Consider the following 19,977-nt stretch of genomic DNA (forward strand, 5'->3'; position numbering starts at 1 on the left):
TCACTAGCTAAATATGAAACATTTCTGACTTTAACTTTCCCATCAAATTTTGTTCCTCCCTGTGCACACGACATGCTGATCTGAAGGCTAAATGTGTCCTTCCAGATGACCTTAACCCTCCATTTTACAGATAGGGAAACTGAGGCCCAGAAAAGGGAAAGGATTGGCCCGAGGTCACAGAGGCCCTGGTGAGATAACGAAGACTGAGGGGAGCTTTTCCTTTGTTTGCCCTGCTGGTGATCTCTAAACTGGGCCTTCTTAGAAGGGCTGGGCTGGAAGGGACCGGCTGAATGTGAATGACACGTCATCCCAAGTGCTGTTTGCGCGCAGTTTAGGGGTTTGTTCCTCAACCTTCAGATGCAGGTTCGTCCCCAGATGAGCACATTCCCCTGTGCTCTAATCAAAAAGCAGCTGAGCATTTCAATTCTGCTATTTGCTCAGTTTTCTAGGCAGGAAAAGTCACACGGCTCAGACACGGGCATCCTAAAGCCGGTGAGAGAGAGACCTGGAGCCCAGGACCTACAGAAAAGAACGTAACTCTTCGCAGGGAGTTTTTATTCTCTACACCCTAGAAATTTTGTTCATTGGAGCAACTGATGCTGAGGCTGAAGCTCCAATACTTCGGCCACCTGAGGCAAAAAGCCGACTCCCTGGAAAAGACTCTGATGCTGGGAAAGATTGAAGGCAGGAGAAGGGGATGACGGAGGACAAGATGGTTAGATGGCATCACCAACTCACCAACGTGAGTTTGAGCAAGCTCCAGGAGATGGTGAAGAACAGGGAAGCCTGGCATGCTGCCATCCATGGGGTCACAAAGAGTCTGACACAGCTGAGCGACTGGACAAACAAACCAAACAAAAAACAGCCTAGAAATCAGGGCAGGGCTTCTCCTGAATGGTCACCCATTCCATCTTTGGTGCTGGACTTTAAATCCAGCACCTGTATCTTTAAACCCGCATCTACCCAGTGCTTACATACGTTGGGAGAACGGTGACTTTCTGGAGACAGGACACAGAGGCACACATGGCCCTCACTCCTGCCACCACCTCTGTGGGCAGAACCCGAACAGCATCTTCATAAACACAGCTCGGTGCTGCTTTCATTTTTTGCAAAGCCTCCTTGGGAAGATTCCCAGGCTGCCTACCTGGTTTGTGGATGGTGCCCAGAGAGGTGGTGGAAAAGTGACTTGAGTGGAACATTTTTTGTGTCTTATAGAGCCAGAAGCATGAGAAGAGTGGTCAAAGGGGACCTCCCTGACAGTCCAGTGGTTAAGACTTCATGCTTTCACTGCAGAGGGCGCAGGTTCCCTCCCTGGTCGGGCAACTAGGATCCCACATGCCTTGGGATGTGACTAGGAAAAAAAAAAAGAATAGTCGAGAACTCAGTGGGTCTTTGATCCCTTTTCACTCAGTGGTGGGCTCTGCCTCTCACTCATAGAAGGAAAACAGTGGTTTATTAAGTGGCTGAAACCCATCTTCCCCTTCCATCTTGCTGACTGCTCCAAGCCCAGCACTGGGAAAAGCCCAGTGAAAGGCTATTTCCTTCCAAAAGACCATGCCTCTTCCTCTGGATCTGTGATATTATTCCCAAGGAAAGCATGCTCCGATCTATCAACCTCTCACACGGGACGGGGAGAAGGTGGTGCTCCTGTGTGATTCCATTCAAACTCATGGATGGGTGGGGATGCTCTCTACTCGAACAGCCTCCTTCATGATGGGGACCCAAGGGTACCAGACCAAGGACACAGGGCAGCCAGACCTCTGTCCCACTGATTTCTGACCCCTCAAGGCCTCACCCAGTGGCTCTCCCTGGGAATTCAGAAAATGTTAGCTGAAAGAAACTAGACCCAAGTCTTGTCATTCCCAGACGAGGGCTTTTACTTCTAACCCACTTGGTCTCAAACTTGGCTGTTTGCGAGTCACCTGGGTCATTTTCAAAAATACCAGTGCCGAGATCTCTCCTCGAAAGAGTCTGATAGAAATTGGTCTGGGGTGGGGCCTGGACACGGATTTTGAAAAACTCTCACGTGATTCCAGTGTGTAACCAGGAGTGAGAACCACTTTTCCACATCACAGTGCTTCACAGAGGTAAAGAAAAAGCACTGCCGGCCTCTCATGCCATTATTTCCTGTCCTCTCAGATACAAGAGTAACGGCTTTGCGTCAGGAGAAAAATGGAGAAAGACCTTTAATTCACCCTTGGAAATAAGCTGTCCATCCCCTACCCTGGAAAGACACAGAAAAGGACAAGGTTTGGAGATCAAGTTAAATGTCCAATTTATTTTTATAACTTGAAACCAGAACAAACTTGGTTTTGAACAAGCGTACAAATGAAATGGCAGACACATGCTGAACTGAACATCGTGACATTAAGGGGAAAAAAAGAGGCCCAAAATCTTGTACAGAGAATAAAAGGAACAATAAATATTTTACTAAGCCATATTGAAATGACCTCCTGTCATCTCAACATTTTATCCACAATAAAAAAAAAGTGCCCGTTTCTTAAACAGAGCACAAATACCAAGCAATAATAAATAGTTCCAAACTTGTAGTAAAAGACAGAACCTCCAAGTAAACAACAAAAGCTCATACAATAAGTAATAGAAAAGGTAATAAAAATATTTCGCCTTGCCAGTACAAATGCAAGCAATTTGACTCAATGTAACTTTGCTTCGCAGAGCTGATACAAGGAGCACCAAAATTCATGGGTTTGCCTGTGTTCCACGAAAATCCTTGACCGTCACTTAGGACCGGAACGAAAGGCTGACTTCCCTACTTTTCACATTTTTGCTTAGAGGAAGTCAGCCTCCTCCTCCCCCATGAAAGACCCTCAAATGGCAAGTGGCAGGTTCCAATTGGGGGCAACTTTGAACCAAGTTGTGGCAGTGTGGAAAACCGGCCTGGGGTCAGCTGGGTCCCCCCGGGGCCCGGGGCTTCTCTCACTGGGTCATCTGCTTCAGTGTTGGCTTTTTAAACACAAAAAAAGGGAAGCAAAAATGCTCATTTCTCTGCAGTCGTCAGAGACACACTCTTTGTGCTTTGGGATGGCTTGATTCTGGCATCGTGGTGACTTTGCGGAAGCTGGTGAGAGCTGGCTAGCTTTTGTAACTACAGGAGGATTGCCTTGGAGGCTGCTCAAGGACCTCCCCAGGGCACCCAGAGAAAAGCGCAGCCCGTGGGGCTTCAGGTCAAACAGGTAGGAAACAAACATCTCAGCTTGATCTTCTGCCTCCTCCCCCCTTCTTTTCACTTTGCAAAGGTAAGTGGCAAGGAGGAAAAGCGTATCAAACAGAAAAGCGCCCAGAAGAGAGATTTCTGCATTTGGTAAAGAAATTGCCCAAAAGGATGCTTGCTTATACTTTCATAACCTGAAATATAATGGTTTCTTAGAGTTCCTGAAATAAAAAATGGCTTCCTGATATAGGTATTTTTTTTTAAACGTATTATTCCCTCATCCAAAAAACCACCACTTTATTATCTTAAAGCTACTTGGCTTTACAAAAACAAAGGGGGGGGCGGGGGGGACAGAGAGGGAGAAATAAATCAGATAAACATGAGCACACCGAGGACCGACAGGGGTGGGAAGATGGAGAGGAAACACGTGGGAAGGAAAGAGAAAGAACTACGGAAAGGCACCGAATTCGTCCCAGGCCCTAGGCATTTGGAGACTGACGGAATGTAGGTTCCGGAGAGAAAGCAGCAGAGCAGGTAAGAAAGACAGCAGGCCACCACTCTCCACGATGAAAAGGTCCTGGCTGTGATGGGGACCCCTTCCTGAAATTCAATTTGCGCTGGTCCCAGCCGCAGACCACGTCTGAGCTGATACGCCAGCTCCCTTTATCACATTTTGTTTTGTTTTGCTTTGCTTGCTTGTTTGATGTTCTCTCAAGGACTAGAGAAAGCTCGGTTTGCGTTTCTTTCTGCTCTGAAGGGTGGGAGAGGTGGTGGTGGTGGTGGGTGGTGAAGAGAAGGCCTGCGCTCTCTCCTCCACGTCTGACATCTTTACAGATGCCTCGCAGAGAAGGGAGGGCTCTGTGAAATGGTACCGACATCTTGACAAAAAAACTGATTTCTCCACTCAACGCGAATAAAGAATTTCCCATCCGATCTGCTGTGGCCACACCAGGGAGCCTTGATGCAAGGTTCAGGGCACTCAGACTGAAGCCCTATTTCGAACAGTCCTTGGTAGAGGCCAATTCTGACAAAAATATATACAACTAAAATGATTTGTGAACCAAAGCATTTAGCTATTTCCTTTTGTTTCTTTTCCTCGAAGGTTGTCAAACAACCCTTTTTTTTTTTTCCTCCTGTACAATAGGTCTTAACATACAAATTTTTTTTTGCAATATTTTATCCTGCCAAATTAAAAAAATATATTATGGCAGCCTGCTTGTTTTTGTTTTTTTTTTTCTTTTTATTTCCAAATTCACTAACAAAAAGGTACATTAAATCCCTTTAAAAGGACAAGCTTACAGTTAAAAAATTACAAGCTCCAGTAAAAATACAGCAAGTGCCTACATCATATGAACCAACCAATATATCCATTCCAGAGGGAGGTGGGAGGAGAGAATTAAGCACAGATCAGAAATGTGGGGGTTTTTTTCTGCAAAGCAATAACAATATTAAGCACTTTTTTTTCTACATACTTTTTCTACATGGTGTAGCAATCCCCTTTTAATCCCCAAATACAAGTTTCTATACATTTTTTGAAATAAAAATTCAACACCCAAGGCAGAAAAAAATTTACTAAAACTCCGACTTTACAGTTACTGTGACAAGAACAAATTATTATAGACCCACCATTTAAATTTTACTGCAACATTTTCAAGGAAAAGAAAAGGGTTTTTTTTTCTTGTTTTGTCAAATGCCCAGGCATTCTCGATTATTACAAATACTGGTCCACTTTTACAGTAATCAAGAAATTTTCATATATATAATATATACTAAAACCCCGTCACCAAAAGAAAACAATATACACGCAGCCACTGTGGCATTTTTTTTTAATAACCTATTAAGCAAACTTTGAAAAAAACGATCGCTCCAACACACATACACACAATTTTTTTTTTACCCTTGTATGTATCCAATACTGTAAACGTATTTTTAAGACAGAGTGCACTAAATTTAACTTTAGAAAAAAATTAGCCATTGTTCCTGAATTGTTTTTTCATTCAACAATATCAACTTGTACCTTGTGTCACTTGAGTTTTAATTCAGCAGTAAGTCACCTCCACTCCACATCTAAGCAGCGTTGTCCCACAGGCAAAAGGGGCTGAGGTTAATTCAGCTAATGGATATCCAGGGTTGTGCTGGGTTTATTTCTTCATTTGATTGGGTCTTATGGCATTTTCACGTCTTCAACCAGGATTTTTGAAAATTTATTTAAAGTAAATGTGGCTTTGTTTCTAAAGAAATGTACTTTTCTCATTTTATTTTTTTTAAAAAGTCTTTCATTGCAAAAGAAAAAAAAAGTTTTGCATTTGTCTCAAGAGACTCAAATAGGAAGATCAGTTTTCAAGGCACTCACATCAAATTGAATGGCAGTAGAAACACTGTCCAATAAATTATTATTTTATTTTGTTCTTTATAGTGCCAGTACTGTGAATGCCATGCTTAGCAATACTGACACTCAATCTCAGCCATCCCTTACAGTTTAACCCACCTCTGGGCCAAAAAGAAGAAGATGCTGCAATTTCTTGTTGAGAAGCCATTTAATTTAAATGCAAACAAAAGCTTTAAAGTGCGGGTCAACAGAATTCAAATGTCTAATCTGAACAGTCCAATGCTTAGTACCTTCCAACCTAATGGGATAGAAAAAAAAAAAAAAACGGAAGTAGCTCTGGGCACCTTCGGATGGAACTCTTCCCGCTTTGCAGTAAAAGGGAACTGAAATTGGCAAGATTCCGCCCACCCCATCCGTACAATGTCATCAGTGTGCAGAGAGAATACTAACTTCCCTCCAGTCACCATCAGGACACTTGTCTGCTTGAGAAACGGTCTGTTGTCACTGGTAGCAACGTATGACTTAGGATTTCTGTATTGAGGGTGATAAAAAGAGAGAGAAACTGTCAAGCCAGAAGAAGCCTGAAAGAACACGGCTGGTTTCTTTCCTTTCTGTGTTACTGCAGGCCACCACCATCTATCTACCCCCCAAAGTACCCTCAGCCTATTTTATTTCGTCTAATCTATGGCAAATAGCAGAGATGGCATTCCAGGGCACACCAACATTCCAAGAAACGGATGGGATCTGCTGGGAATGCACTATTTTAGAATGCTCTTGGGCCGTTTTCTGGGGCAAAGTCCTCAAAAACTCCTGTTTCTCTGGCAGTGCTGAGTATTTGGGGGGGAGGGGAGGGAAAGCCCACCATTCAAAGGTTTCCTTATGTATGGCAAGGTTGAAGTCAACACAGAAAAGGCCTCCCTTACTCAGGACATCATCAGTGCTACAGCTCCATTTCAATTCTGAAACAAAGTGCTACAACTTTAAAGATTGTTATCGCTGTACATCCACCCCCCTCCCCCCCCCAAAAAAAAACGCATGCCACTTTTTATTTCAGGACAAAAAAAAAAACAGAATAAAAAAGTAAACAACTTTAAAAGTCATTTAAGTGTTGGCTTCTTCACAAGAAATTACACATGCTTAGCTTAGATTTCAAAAAAGCAGCGCCCTCCCCCCCCCAAAAAATTATAATTTAAAAGATAGCTTCCCCTCTACAGAGCTCAGGAGTCATCGCTCAGGCTACTACTGGGTTAAAGAAAAAAAAAAAAAAACTAAAGAAGGGATGGATACCCAACAAAATCTCTTAAAGGAATTTCAACAGAAAGAATAACAATAAAAAGTACCTGCACATGCCAAAAAAATTACAAAACCCAATAAATACAGAAATTATTGCACAGTTAAAAGGCTCCACAATTTTTTTTGTTTGTTTTTACTGCCTTAATCAACCCTCGGGTTTCCATAGGACTTCGCAGACACAGGTTAGGTTGGAGGGCCGCCTCCCCTGGGCCCCGGGGACCCGCGGGGGGCGCCGAGCGGCGGTGACGCGGAGGCAAGTGTCAGGTCAGCATTCTCTCGCTTGGCGACGGGGCGACTGTACAGGTGCGCGGGGTGGGGCCCGGGCCCGCGCGCGCACACACGCGCACACGCGCTTAGCTCCTCTCCGCCTGCTCGATTTTGACGTCGTTAGTCAGCAAGTGCTCGCCGTGCCACTTTTTCATGTGTTTCTCCAGGGTGCTATAGACGCTGAAGGGCATTTGGCAGATGTCGCAGCGGTACACCTCCTTGCCGATCTGCCCGTGCGTCTTCATGTGGCGCGTGAGCTTGCTGCTCTGCGCGCACGCGTAGTTGCACAGCTCGCACTTGTAAGGCCGCTCGCCGGTGTGGCTCCGTCGGTGCACCGTCAGGTTGCTGCAGTTCTTGAACACTTTGCCGCAGTACTCGCACGTGTCGCTGCGCCGGCCCTCCTTGGAGCTCGGCCGCCCGGGGCCCGGGCCGCCCAGGTGCGGCGTGCTGCCCCCGCTGGCCGTGCCGCTGCGGCCCGACAACCCGCCGTCCAGCAGGTCCCCGGGCGGCGTGGAGAAGCGTAGGCTGCCGTTCTCGGACGAGTGCTCGGACGACGTGGCGAAGGGCGACTGGCGCGCGTCCGTGAAGCCCAGGAAGGGGTCCTTCATGAAGTGCCGCGACGCCGCGTAGCCCACCAGCCACTGCGAGTACACATTCTCGGACGGGATGAGCGCGGCAGGCGGCAGCTCTAGGTCCTTCTCCACCTTGATGCGCTTGGCCGCGCTGTTGAGGCCGGGGCTGGGCAGCGGCGCCGGCTTGCGCGGGAAGAGGCCGGGGAAAGGCTCGGCGCCCGGCGCGAAGCCGCCGCCGCGCCCGTTGACCGCACCCCCGGGGCCCGCGTCGCCGCAGCCCCCGGCGTCGTCGTCGTCGCCCGGGTCCCCGCCACCCCCGCCACCGCCGGCCGCGCGCTTCAGGAAGGCGCCGCGCTTCTGCTTGTCGGCCAGCAGGTCGCCGTACGGCGGCAGCGCGCCCAGGCCCACGTTCTCCATGACCTTGCCCAGCACCAGCGCCTTCTCGTCAGCCAGCGCCTTGGCCGCGGCGCCGCCGCCCGCGCCCGGCACGCCGGCCACCCCGCCGCCACCGCCACCGCCGGCGCCGTTCTCCCGGTTGCGGCTGAGCTCCGAGTCCATGCTGAAGCTCGACTCGGGCCGGCTCTCGTTCTCCAGCAGCAGCTCCTCCTCCTCCTCCTCCTCCTCTTCGTCCTCCTCCTCGGGCTCATGGCCCAGGGAAGGGTCGCTCTCGTGGTGGCGGAAGTCACCGTCGGCCGCCTTGAGGCCCTCCCCGGTCAGCTCGCTGGTGCCGGGCTCCGGGGAGCTGGCAGCCGAGAGCCCGTCATCGGAGCGGCCTGCCAGCGAGCCGGCCTTGTGCATGTGCGTCTTCATGTGGCGCTTGAGCTTGCTCGCCTGCGAGCACGCGTGGTCGCACAGCTGGCACTTGTAGGGCTTCTCGCCGGTGTGGCTGCGCCGGTGCACAATGAGATTGCTCTGGAACTTGAAGGTCTTGCCGCAGAACTCACACGACTTGCTCTTGGCCGGCGGCTGCGGTGGCGGCGTGCCACCGGGGGGCATGGGCGGCAGCGGCGGCGTGCTCAGGAACGGGGACTTGGGGCTGGGCTGGAAGGGGTTCAGGAGCCGGTGCATAGGGTTGCCGCGGCCCGGGGACACAGGCGGCGGCGTGGAGCTGTTGCCCGCCAGCTCGCGGAGCCGCCGCGAGAAGTCCATGGCGGGCGAGTCGATGGCCATGGGGTTCAGGCGCATGACTCTGTCGAAGGCACTGGGGTGCTGGGCGACGAGCCCCATCTCCTCGGCGCTGAGGCGGTGCGGGTCCAGGTGGTGGCGTGGCGGCGGGCTGAAGAGCGGCGGCGTGCCGGGCAGGCGGCCCTCGCCAAAGCCCGGGTGGTCCCGCAGGATGGGGCCCGTCATGCGCAGCAGGTTGAAGGGGTTGCTGTCGCCCAGGAAATTCATGAGCGGGGACTGGGCCACGGCCTCGGGCCCCAGCGGCGGCGGGATGGTGAGCCGTGGCGTGAGCGAGCTGCTGGCCGGCCCGGGCTCCAGGTAGATGCGGAAGCCATGCGTGTTCTGCGCGTGCTGCAGCAGGAACCACGCGCTGTTGAAGGGCTGCTTGCATGTGGTGCAAATGTAGCTGGAAGGCTCATCTTTACCTGCGGAGACACACGGACAGAAAGAGGCAGGAGAGACGTGAGATGCGGGCGGCGGCGCGGCTCTCGGGGGCGGCAGCAGACCACTGCCGAGCAGGCCCAGGCCAGCGACCCCCGGCAGACCTCCTGGCGCACAGGCTAAAGAAGCCTCTGTGTGGCTGTTACTCCAATTGGTAGACCTCGCTCTGTGCCCTTGTAACATGGTGTCTTTAAACCCATCATCTCAGAAGCCAAAGGAGATATTTGTGAGAAAGCCTGATTCCAACAATGGCAAGTATACCAAGGCTGGGCTGCCTAAAAGACAGCGGGGCAAAGTTCAGCCATCCTGTAGATCCTGGTAGTTCTTTGAGGGTGGGGTGGGGAGTGGGAGGGGTACTGTCCTGCGCCTTGTAGGATGTTTGGAGGCATACCCACTAGAAGCCAGTCGCACTCCCTCCCCTCCCAGTCATGAGGATCAAAAATCTCTCCAGGCATTGCCAAACCTCTCTGGGGGACAAAACAACTCCCCCCACCTCCCCACCCAGTCATAACTAGGCAAATCTTCAATCCAAGGATGTTCTAAGAAACACAAATCAAACTGAATCACCTCGCAAACATTTTAACAGAACTGGCTGATAACCTCTGCATCATTTGGGAGTGGAACTACTGGAAATCATAGGGTTTCATACACCAGTGCCTGTGCAGAAAGCACCATCCAAGTTAAACAGGGATTCTCGTATGAATAGGACTTCAGCATCGTAAGAACATCACCGCAGCTGCCCACCCCACCCCCCATCACTGCCCTTGCGGCCTCATACACACACACACATACACCCCTAACCACAGCATGGAATCTGGCCTTGAAACCCCCCAGGGCGGGGCACTGGCCTATATGAGGCCCCTTGCCAGAAGGCTGAATGAAAGAGTGTCACCTCTGACAGGGCGATCAGGATGATCAGTGCAAGTGTGAGTTTGTGACAAACTGGGCTCTGGCATCAGGAGCCAGTGTTAGTGGACGTTGGTGGCATGGAGCCAAAACATCCTTGTCTTTGTCCATCGTTGGGGGCGGTCACAAAATGGGAGCCTGGACCTTCCAACCAGCACCTATTTCGTGGCCGACATCCTCAACCTGCGGGTGATACTGGCTATTTCTCCAGCCTGAAGCTCTCCTAACACTCTGTGAAACGGGACAGGTGTGGGCAGGCCCTGCCCTGCCCCCTCACACTCGCTCACTGGCTGGAGAACGGAAAGGGAACATGGCATCACAGCCGAGGTCGTGGAAAAAAAAAAAAAAAACAACCCTTTTTGTTTTTTCAGACTTCCTTGTACCTGGAAGATTTTAACACTGATAAAGTACAGTAGCTGCAAACTCCCCAGTGAAGCCAAAGGTGTCTGTTAGTTTCCAAACCCGGGATCAGGAAGGGAAGGGGAAGTACAGCCCCTCCTCAAAAGAGGAGGGACTTCTGAAATCCCATATAGAGATGGAGTTTTTGTTTCTTTGATTCCCACCCAAGAAGTATGTTTCTTGGGGGCTTCACCCTTAGCAGTCAAAACTCTGTGGACTCTGAGAACAAATACCCCAAGTTCCTTATGGGTTAGACTTGATAGCTTCAAAGGAGCCTGGACCTCGCTGAGCCATGCAGTGTGTGGGGGGTCCTCCAGGAGTCAGGGGTCAGCGTGGAGATTCTCCACAACACAGAACCAACTGGGCCAGATCACCCACCGCTGGGAACTAAGACATGCCTTCCAAGTCTGGTGGTCCACGGTCATTACTGCACACTCGTATCCAACAGGACACGTGTCTCCAGATTTGGTAGTGAGGAGACCAGTGGGTGGGTGATGGGGGAACGGACAGAAAGGGAAAAAGGATTCCAAAGCTCAGCTTCCCCTCATTTTTAAACCCAGCTCCAGGAGAACTTCTGAGGCCATTTTCTTTCTCCGGGGTGTCTGGGAAACTTCCTTCTCCCAGCATGTCTGCATTAATTCAGTTCCCCATGCTGGAGCCCCTCAGGAGAATCCCCCCCACCAGAAACGGGCAGGGAGGCCTTCCCAAGGCCCTGGGCAGCTGTGTTCCTCGCTTTGGGAGCGGTAAGGCCACACTGACACTTCAACCTTCCCTTCCTGTGTGCCTACCCACTATTGCAACAAAAGGCCATTTTTTGGGGGGGTGCATTTCATCGTCACATGACCGCCGAAGGAGGCCAGGCCAGGACCACATCCCTACTGGCACATGACGATGCTACAGCCCAGAGATGCACAGTCTTCTTGGAGGTGCCATCTCCTGTCCTGGCTTATTAGGTGATATATGTGGGGAACGACAGAACAGTTCACCTCAGTCTCACGGGAGAGCTGGCCAGACGCCATAGTGTTTGCTGCTGCTGCTAAGTTGCTTCAGTCTCTGTGCGACCCCATAGATGGCAGCCCACCAGGCTCCCCCATCCCTGGGATTCTCCAGGCAAGAACACTGGAGTGGGTTGCCATTTCCTTCTCCAATGCATGAAAGTGAAAAGTGAAAGTGAAGTCACTCAGTTGTGTCCAACTCTTCGAGACCCCATGGACTGCAGCCTACCAGGCTCCTCCGTCCATGGGATTTTCCAGGCAAGAGTACTGGAGTGGGGTGCCATCGCCCTCCTCAAATCCTTTTCTGAAACAAGGCAGAATAAATATGTAATAAATAAGAAGATAAAGAAAACATCCTTCTCTGGCACCAGGAGCTAATAACACAAATGAGTGCCACCTCCCACAAGGCCATAGATCTTCCAGTTAAAGAGCGCTGGACTCCCTGGTGGCTGGATGGTAATGAAGCCGCCTGCCGGTGCAGGAGACTCGAGTTCGATCCCTGATCCGGGAAGAGCCCACTTGTGGCAGAGCAACTCAGCCCGTGCACCTCAACTACTGCGCCTGTGCTCTGGAGCCCAGGACCCACAAATACCTACCGAGCCCACACGCCCTAGAGACGTGGTCTGCAGCAAGAGAAGCCACCACAGTGAGAACTCGGAGCACCGCAACTAGAAAAAGCGCACACAGCAGCAAAGACCCGGCACAGCCAATAAAACAATTTTAAAAATCCGTTGCTTTCAACTGTAAATCAATAAAAATAAATTTAAAAAAAAAAGAGAGAGAGAGAGCACTCTGGACTCTGCACCTGGACTCCAGCCACTCTCAGTAACCGAGTTCCACACACACAGCAGCTCTGGTTCCTTGTGTTTTCAACTTGGGCCACCTCCTTTCCCCTAATCTCTTTTTTCATCATCTTCATTTCCTTGGGTCTCTCTGGAGCACTTCCTGTTTCTTGTTCTGATGGCCACACACTTTCTGGAAAGTTCTATTGCCCCTGAGGAATGCGGGTATCAGAAGACAGTGCAAAACTCTGGGGCAGGCCAGGAATGAAATGGCCGATTTACATATATTTTTTTAAACTCAAGCAGCAGCTGCTGAGAAGCGTGTAGCTGCACGTTCTAAAGAACTCAGAGGTTTCCATTTCTTGTTTTTTGGTTTTTTTTTTTTTTTAAAGACAAAACAAAAAGAGTGAAAGACATTTATAAGATTCTAACTTAGAGAAGTCTAAGGAGGAAGTTTTGCTTGCTGTAGTCTCATCCTTCAGTCCTGTCCAACTCTTTCGCGACCCCAAGGACTGTAGCCAGCCAGGCTCCTCTGTCCATGAGATTTCCCAGGCAAGAATACTGGAGTGGGTAGCTATTTCCTCCTCCAAGAGTTTCTTTCCCACCCAGGGATCAAACCTGTGTCTCCTGCGTTGGCAGGCAGATTCTTTACCTCTGGGCCACCAGGGAAGCCAGAAGGAGGACGTTAACCTGTTCGGAATTTATCATCAGGTGGGGGAAGAGCTCTGTGCATGCACCCACCAAATCAGATTCCAGGGTCCCAGATCATGCCAGGGTAAGCGCTTTTCCTTGCCTTTGAACAATCTGGTCCCCTCACTTCCCTCCACGCCATGGCAAGATTCACAGCAGGGGACAGTCTATCCCAGGATCTGACAGCTTCCAATGTTTTTAAATCTCCCAGTCCTCAAAGCCCCTTCCTAAACAATGCTCTTTCCACTCTCCCCTTAACTTTTTTTTTTTAATAAAATGTTCATTTCCATACTTCCACTTCACGGTTATCTGTTGCCTAGAAGTAGCCTTGAGCACTGGGACTGCTCACTTTTGAAAACTGAACAATGTCAGAAAGGCTTTGAAGAGCCACTCAGAACATTCTTCTATTCAAAAACTCACTAAATATTTTAAAAGGCAGCACACAGTCACAGACGGCTCATTTTTAAATGTGGCAGAAGCCCCTCGGTGAGAGGGCTGCTTCGGACGCAGGGCTGTCCCTGCTCCTGGAGCTCAGGGCCACTTGCCCAGAGATGAGTTGGAAGCTCCAGCTGGTGCCAGCTTTGCTGATGGCCCAGACAGGGGCCATGCCCCAACACGCTGCCACTGTGGCTGCCACCAAGGTTCCCACCGAGAGGTCAACACCTAGATTATTTTGAAGCGACCTGGAAGTTGAAAAGTGTTAGTTGCTCGGTCGTGTAGGACTCTTTGCAACCCCTTGGGGTGTAGCCCACCAGCCTCCTCTGTCCATAGATTTCTCCAGGCAAGAATACTGGAGTGGGTTGCCATTCCCTTCTCCAGGGGATCCTTCTGACCCATGGATCGAACCCACATCTCCCGCAATGCAGGCAGATTCTTTACCATCTGAGCCACCAGGGAAGCCCTGAAGCAACTTACCCAGCAACATTAAGCCTGGCCTACAGACCTAGAAATGTCAGCTGCATTGGGATCACTACATCGGGCCTGGCAACTCAGAACCCAAGGCCAGCGTGTTTCCTTGTCTGCTTCCGTCCCTTTTCCTTCCTCAGACGCTTTTGGTATCTGTTGGCAGAAACCCACACCGGACCTTCTTCGCTGTACTGGCTTTCAAGAGAGACCCTTGTGTTTTTCTGTAATTCAAAACCCTCCCTGAGATCACTGTTACAAGAACCCTGAACAGCGACACAAGTTCATACCTCGCCATTCCCTGCAGGAAGATGTCAATCAAGGGGCTTCCCAGGTGGCTCAGTGGTAAAGAATCTGCCTACAATGCAGGAAACATGGGTTCAATCCCTGGGTCAGGAGAAGGAAGTGGCAACACACTCCAGTATTCTTGCCTGGGAAATCCCATGGACAGAAGAGCCTGGCAGGCTATGTGTGTTGTGTGTGTTAATTGCTTAGTTGTGTTCGACTCTTTGCAACCCACAGTCTGTAGCCCACCAAGGCTCCCCTGTCCATGGGATTCTCCAGGCAAGAACAGTAAAGTGGGTTGTCATTTCCTTCTCCAAAAGGAACCACAGAAAGAAAGAAAGTGAATTCGCTCAGTCGTGTCCGACTCTTTTTGACCCCATGGACTGCAGCCTACCAGGCTCCTCCATCCATGGAATTTTCCAGGCGAGAGTACTGGAGTGGGTTGCCATTTTCTTAGTCCATGGGGTCACAAAGAGTCGGACATACTTAGCAATTAAACAACAAGGTCAACCAAGTCACTTTACCCCTCTGAGCTTCATTTCCTCATCAGTAGAATGGGAATAACATGCCAGCTTCCGAAGAGGGCTGGGGGAGCAAATGAGATCCCACGCGATCCCTATAAAATCCACACATCACCACACATGCACGTATTATGGTTGGGCTTTGTATGTTTCGTGTTTTATTATCCATCTTGTACCTGGCAGTGGATGTTTCAGGCGGTGCCCTTCTGTGTAACTCTGGCTGTAATAAAACCCTGGAGGAATTTTAATGCAGCCGGCCTAATGCATTAGAGGTTCCAGGGAAATAGAAACTTGCAAACGTTGAGGAAACATCATTTTTTATTGTGACTCTTGGGAACCAACACGCAACTGGGCTCCTGCAATGAAATGCTGCTCTCCCTCCGCCAGTGTGTGTGTGTGTGTGTGTGTGTGTGTGTGTGTGTGCGCGCGCGTGTTTTAATGAGCACTGAAATAATTGTTCCTCCCTATTATGCTGGTTACTCTAATAATACCAATAAAGGTATCAGGGATGTTCAATAAAAAGCACACCTTTAATTGAGTTATTATTCAATAAAAAGGCCGTAATTGAGAGCAATAGTTTAAAAGGGCTCTCCTAAGGCCGAGTGATACCAACTAGAAGGGTATTGCTGCCTGCGGGGGATTTAGTGGTTCAGGGCTTCTCCAGAGCCACAAGCGGACACCGCCACCCAGCTCAAGCAGGGCCTGCGGTGATCCCCAGCCAGGGCCTTCCTCCACCCAAAGGTGGAGGCAAAAGTGAGAGTCCTGACACTTGGATGCTGAAGAACGAACTGAGTCTTGGCTTCACGTGTCCCTCTGTGGCTTGCGAAGCACTTGACAGGTGGTTTGGCATTTTCATAGCGATCAAGGCATTTCGCTCAAATATGACCTCTGAGGGGGCCAGGCCAGGTCCACATCCCTGCTGGCACACAAGGATGCTGCAACTGAGAGAAGCAAGAGCCCTGCCTCCCCTCGAGAGCAAGGGGAGGGCCACACCCCTGCACAGGTTTCCCCACCCCTGGCTCCATCCCGCTGCCCCCCAGCAGCACCTGAGAGATGGACCATTCTCTCCCTTGTCGGGGCCTGTTTCACAATGAAAAGGTCCTCCTGCCACACTGTGTGTGCCCTCCCAGTGAAGGACATTGATTACCCTTTGATGGAAGCCAGTCAGGTCCACCATGGGCTTGTCCCGGGAGTGAAGATGTTTCACAAGAGCAGGCGAGTCCCCGAGACAACAGGTCACTCAGGACCTGGAGAAGGGGTGATGAGATGCTGGGCAGTCAGATGGAAGGGTAGGCCGCTTTCCCTCTCTGGGTTTTATGATGCCCAGTGCCCAAGGAGAGGGCTGGACCCACTGGCCGGCCACCTAGTCCTCCAACAGAATCTATGCCTACTAACAGTGCTGTCTTTTCAGTCCCAAAATGATAATAATTATTATCAATATTATCAGATCCCCTGGATGAGGTCATGGCAATCCACTCTAGTATTCTTGCCTGGAGAATCTCATGGACAGAGAAGCCTACTAGGCTACAGTCCATGGGGTTGCAAAGAGTTGGACACAACTGAAGCAACTAAGGACATTATCTCTAGATATGTGTAGACCCCTTATTAAAGAGTATCTCCCCTTTCATGATCCCAGAAAGAAAACTTTCAATTGGTTTCCTTGGGTGGGGGGGAACCTTTGTAAGTTTCATATTCATATCATTTCTGAGCATAGTCATCTATGAAATCTACAAGCACCCCTGCTTGTTCTGATGTCCCTGTCCATCACCAATTCCCAGAGCTTGCTCAAACTCATGTCCATTGAGCCAGTGATGCCATCCAACCATCTCATCCTCCGTCATCCTCTTCTCCTCCTGCCTTCAATTTTTCCCAGCATCAGGATCTTTTCCAATGAGTCAGTTTTTAGCATCAGGTGGCCAAAGTACTGGAGTTGCAGCTTCAGCATCAGTACTTCCAACACAAGCTACCAAACAAACCTCAGCCTCTCCGAGAGAGGTGGTGGAGCTGGGGGCGGGGGGGGGGGGGGGGAGGGGAAATAATGGCAGCAGTAACAGTCAACTGTCTTTAAAGCCTTCCATGAGCCTCACGCAATTAAGGCGGACTGTCTTCACAACAACCCCCAAGGTCAAGGACTGTCATCAGCACCATTTCACAGATGAGGAAACTGAGGACTAGAAGAGAGAAGGTGATCCGCCCAAAGCCACACAGCCAGCTGTGGTCTGGATAGAAGCCTGGTCAAAAGAGGAAAGGGTGCAGACCCAGGCCCCTCCCAAGTCAAGGGACCCGGGGCAGGAGACGGGGCAGTCGTGTACACCTTGGGATCGCTTACCTTTCCTCCCAGCCACGTGCTAGGCAATGTGCAGACGCGTTGTTCTTGGCGAGAACTGCAACAACTCAGTGAAACCGTGCTGACTATCTCGTGCAGAAGCGGTGGGTGTGCTCTGTTGGGTATTGGTGCCGGTTGGTAGTAACGGCAGTAACAAGACTACTGTGTGTGCCAAGTTGCCCAGCTGCGTCCCACTCTTTGCGACCTGTGGACAGTAGCCCCCAGGCTCCTCTGTCCATGGGATTCTCCAGGCAAGAAGACTGGAGTGGGTTGCCATGCCCTTCTCCAGGGGAACTTCCCAACGCAGGGAGGGAACCTGAGTCTCCTGCCTCTCCTGCCTCTCCTGCTTTGGCAGGCAGGTCCTTTCCCACTAGCACCACCTGGGAAACACTACTGCTACTAAGTGGTCTCCCTGCTGCTGAAGTTGCAGAGCCAGCCTCAGTCCAACACAGCCAAGGCCCCTCTGCCAGCGGCTGTGGCAGACATCAATCGGTCCACCCGCACTTGCCCTGCCAGCCTCGGAATCCTCTTGAACCCAGAGCTCTGGACAGCTGCAACTGCCATCCCTGGACCTCAGCTCATACAAGCCCAGGAAGTGGGGAACCAGGATACAGGGCTGAATGGGCAGGTAGCAGGCTGTGTCCTATACTTGCCTTGCATTCACTCACTGAACAAGCAGGAGCTGGCCACCCTTGATCCACCAGCTATTCTGCTGGTCTCCAGGGATGCAGCTCTCGAATCCCAGAGGAGACAAGAGCACCTGGTAACCCTCTCGATTATTTCATGAAAAAATGAGTGCTAGGGTCAAGTTCAAGGTGCTGGGAGAGAGAAGCATACAAGGGCTTGGCTGACTTGGGGGCTTAGAACCTGCATCACTCCATGTAGTCTGCTAACTCTATGCCTGTGACCATTTGCGACAGAGGCGGCTCAGAGAGCGCAAGCAGGTTGTACGAGACCACCCGACTGGCCTTGGGTTATTTATTTAAAATCCATCATCGGAACAGGAGTCCAGGCTGCCTGAGGACCAAGCTGACCCTCCACTGCCAGGACTCTGGCCACGCACAGGGTGACAAACGCACACGTGCTTCAGAGTCAGGCGTGCCTGTGTTAGCTGAGTTCTGGCTGCTTGCTACCCTGCAGTCGGGGTCCCTGGAATCATCACAGGTAGGAGAAGGGCGTCTGCCCGGGTCTGCGTGAACCTGCCCTCCAGGTGAGGCCCTCCGGGCGAGGCCGCCTGGGGAGCAGGGCTCAGCTCAGCGTTCAACAACACGCCGCTCCCCCGGCTCACTGGGCAGGGCCCCACCCAGCACGCCCACGCCTCCCTGCTGGCTGTGTTCCACCCACCAGAGCACGCTGGGATCCAGGTGACTCTAAAGAATCTAGACACTCTTCCACCGCCCCGACCCACCTCTGAGCCACCCCGGCAGAGTGGGCAAGTAGGCGGGCCAGCGACCCTCCTGAGTCACAGCCTTGATGGTCCTGCTGCCCAGACGAAGCGCCAAGCACTCAGCCTTCAGCATCTGGCTGGACTCACTGCCCACCAGTGCCCTGGCCCCCTGCAACCCTCCTGGTCCTTGCCTTGCCCATGCAACTCACAGCTCCACGCACCTGCCATTCCTGCGACCTGGAAGACCTGCCCTTCCTTCTCACCCCGCAAGCATCTTCTGAGACCTGGTCCCAGGACAGCCCCCTCTGTATCCCCACGGCCTTGCAGGTTTAGCTGCTCAGTCGTGTCCAACTCTTTGCAACCCTATTGACTGTAGCCTGCCAGACTCCTCTGTCCATAAGATTTCTCAAGCGAGAATACTGGAGTGGGGTGCCATTTCCTCCTCCAGGAGATCTTCCCAACCCAGGGATCGAACCAGGGTCTCCTGCCTCTCCTACGCTGGCAGGCAGATTCTTCACTGCTGAGCCACCTGGGACGCCCCTACAGCCTTGGGGGATTGCTACTTGACGTTCATCACTGCCTGTCATCACCTTTCCTTGACTTTGCTGGGCTTGACACACATACAACCTGCACGAGCCAGTGGTGGCTTTGTGCTCTCCAAAGGGCACTCACAGAGACTCTGAAAAGTGGGTTCTAATCCAGGTTCTGCATCAGAAAGAAACTCAGTCTCATCACAGTTAAGTGAGGGGCCCCAGATCAGACAGCTGGGTCACAGAGCCCAGATTCACACCTGGGTCTGAGCCCCAGGCCTGGGTTGTATCCGACACACACCTGGCTGCCCCTCCACCGGGCCTGCAGACTCTGCTGTAACCGGCCTTGAGGTGGGGCCTGAACCCACCACAGCAAACCATTCCACCGGCTTCCGTGCACCCCAGCGAGCTGACCGGTGCCGCAAGCTGTAGGCTGTGTGCAGGAAATGCCACACGGAGCTTGGCTGAGAACAGAGCGGCCTAACACGTGAGAAACCTCACTCCACCACAGTCCACTCACTCTGAGAGCATCCTGCGGTAGAGGTCACCTCTGTGCTCCAGGTGCCCGGAGTTACCCCGGGCTGGGGGACTGGGCCCCCAGCCTCCACCACAGCCTCACACTGAGGCCCCGCCGTCCCCCGAGACAGCCCAGGTGCACAGAAACACGAGCGGAGCGAGAGTGGCATCTTTGGAAGTTACTCCACCCAAGGAGTAATCTTGTCCCAAACGGTCTAGGGACAGGCCTTTCTCATTCATTCATTCGCTCATCCATCCAGTCGACATGTGCTGGGTGCTAGGACCCACAGCAGGACCTACTTGGAGGGATCAGCCAAGACCCCTCCCCACCCCCAGGAGACCACAGGTGGGGACCGGGGAGCAGGAGTGGGCTAAGCTGTGACACAAAGGATTCTGAGGCACACCAGGGCCTGCCGAGTGACCTCAGAGCATCCAGGGAGCAGGCAGGCAGGAAACACCACATGGAGGTGAGTTCCAGACAGAAGGAAAGCAGCACCTG

At 51.5% G+C, this 19,977-nt stretch overlaps 1 protein-coding gene across 10 annotated transcripts in view; it reads right to left on the reverse strand.

The window, feature by feature from the left end:
* Positions 1-2,258: 2,258 nt before the first annotated feature.
* Positions 2,259-19,977, reverse strand: part of BCL11B (BCL11 transcription factor B) — a 101,914-nt gene continuing 84,195 nt past the window's right edge. For all 10 annotated transcript variants that reach the window (XM_060401475.1, XM_042235468.2, XM_027957379.3 and 7 more), the window contains one exon: positions 2,259-9,222. In XM_060401475.1, coding sequence (XP_060257458.1) covers positions 7,148-9,222 — 2,075 coding nt within the window. In that variant the 3' untranslated portion in view covers positions 2,259-7,147. The remainder of the gene's footprint in view (positions 9,223-19,977) is intronic.

The sequence above is a fragment of the Ovis aries genome, chromosome 18 (assembly GCF_016772045.2).
Source record: "Ovis aries strain OAR_USU_Benz2616 breed Rambouillet chromosome 18, ARS-UI_Ramb_v3.0, whole genome shotgun sequence".
NCBI lineage: Eukaryota > Metazoa > Chordata > Mammalia > Artiodactyla > Bovidae > Ovis > Ovis aries.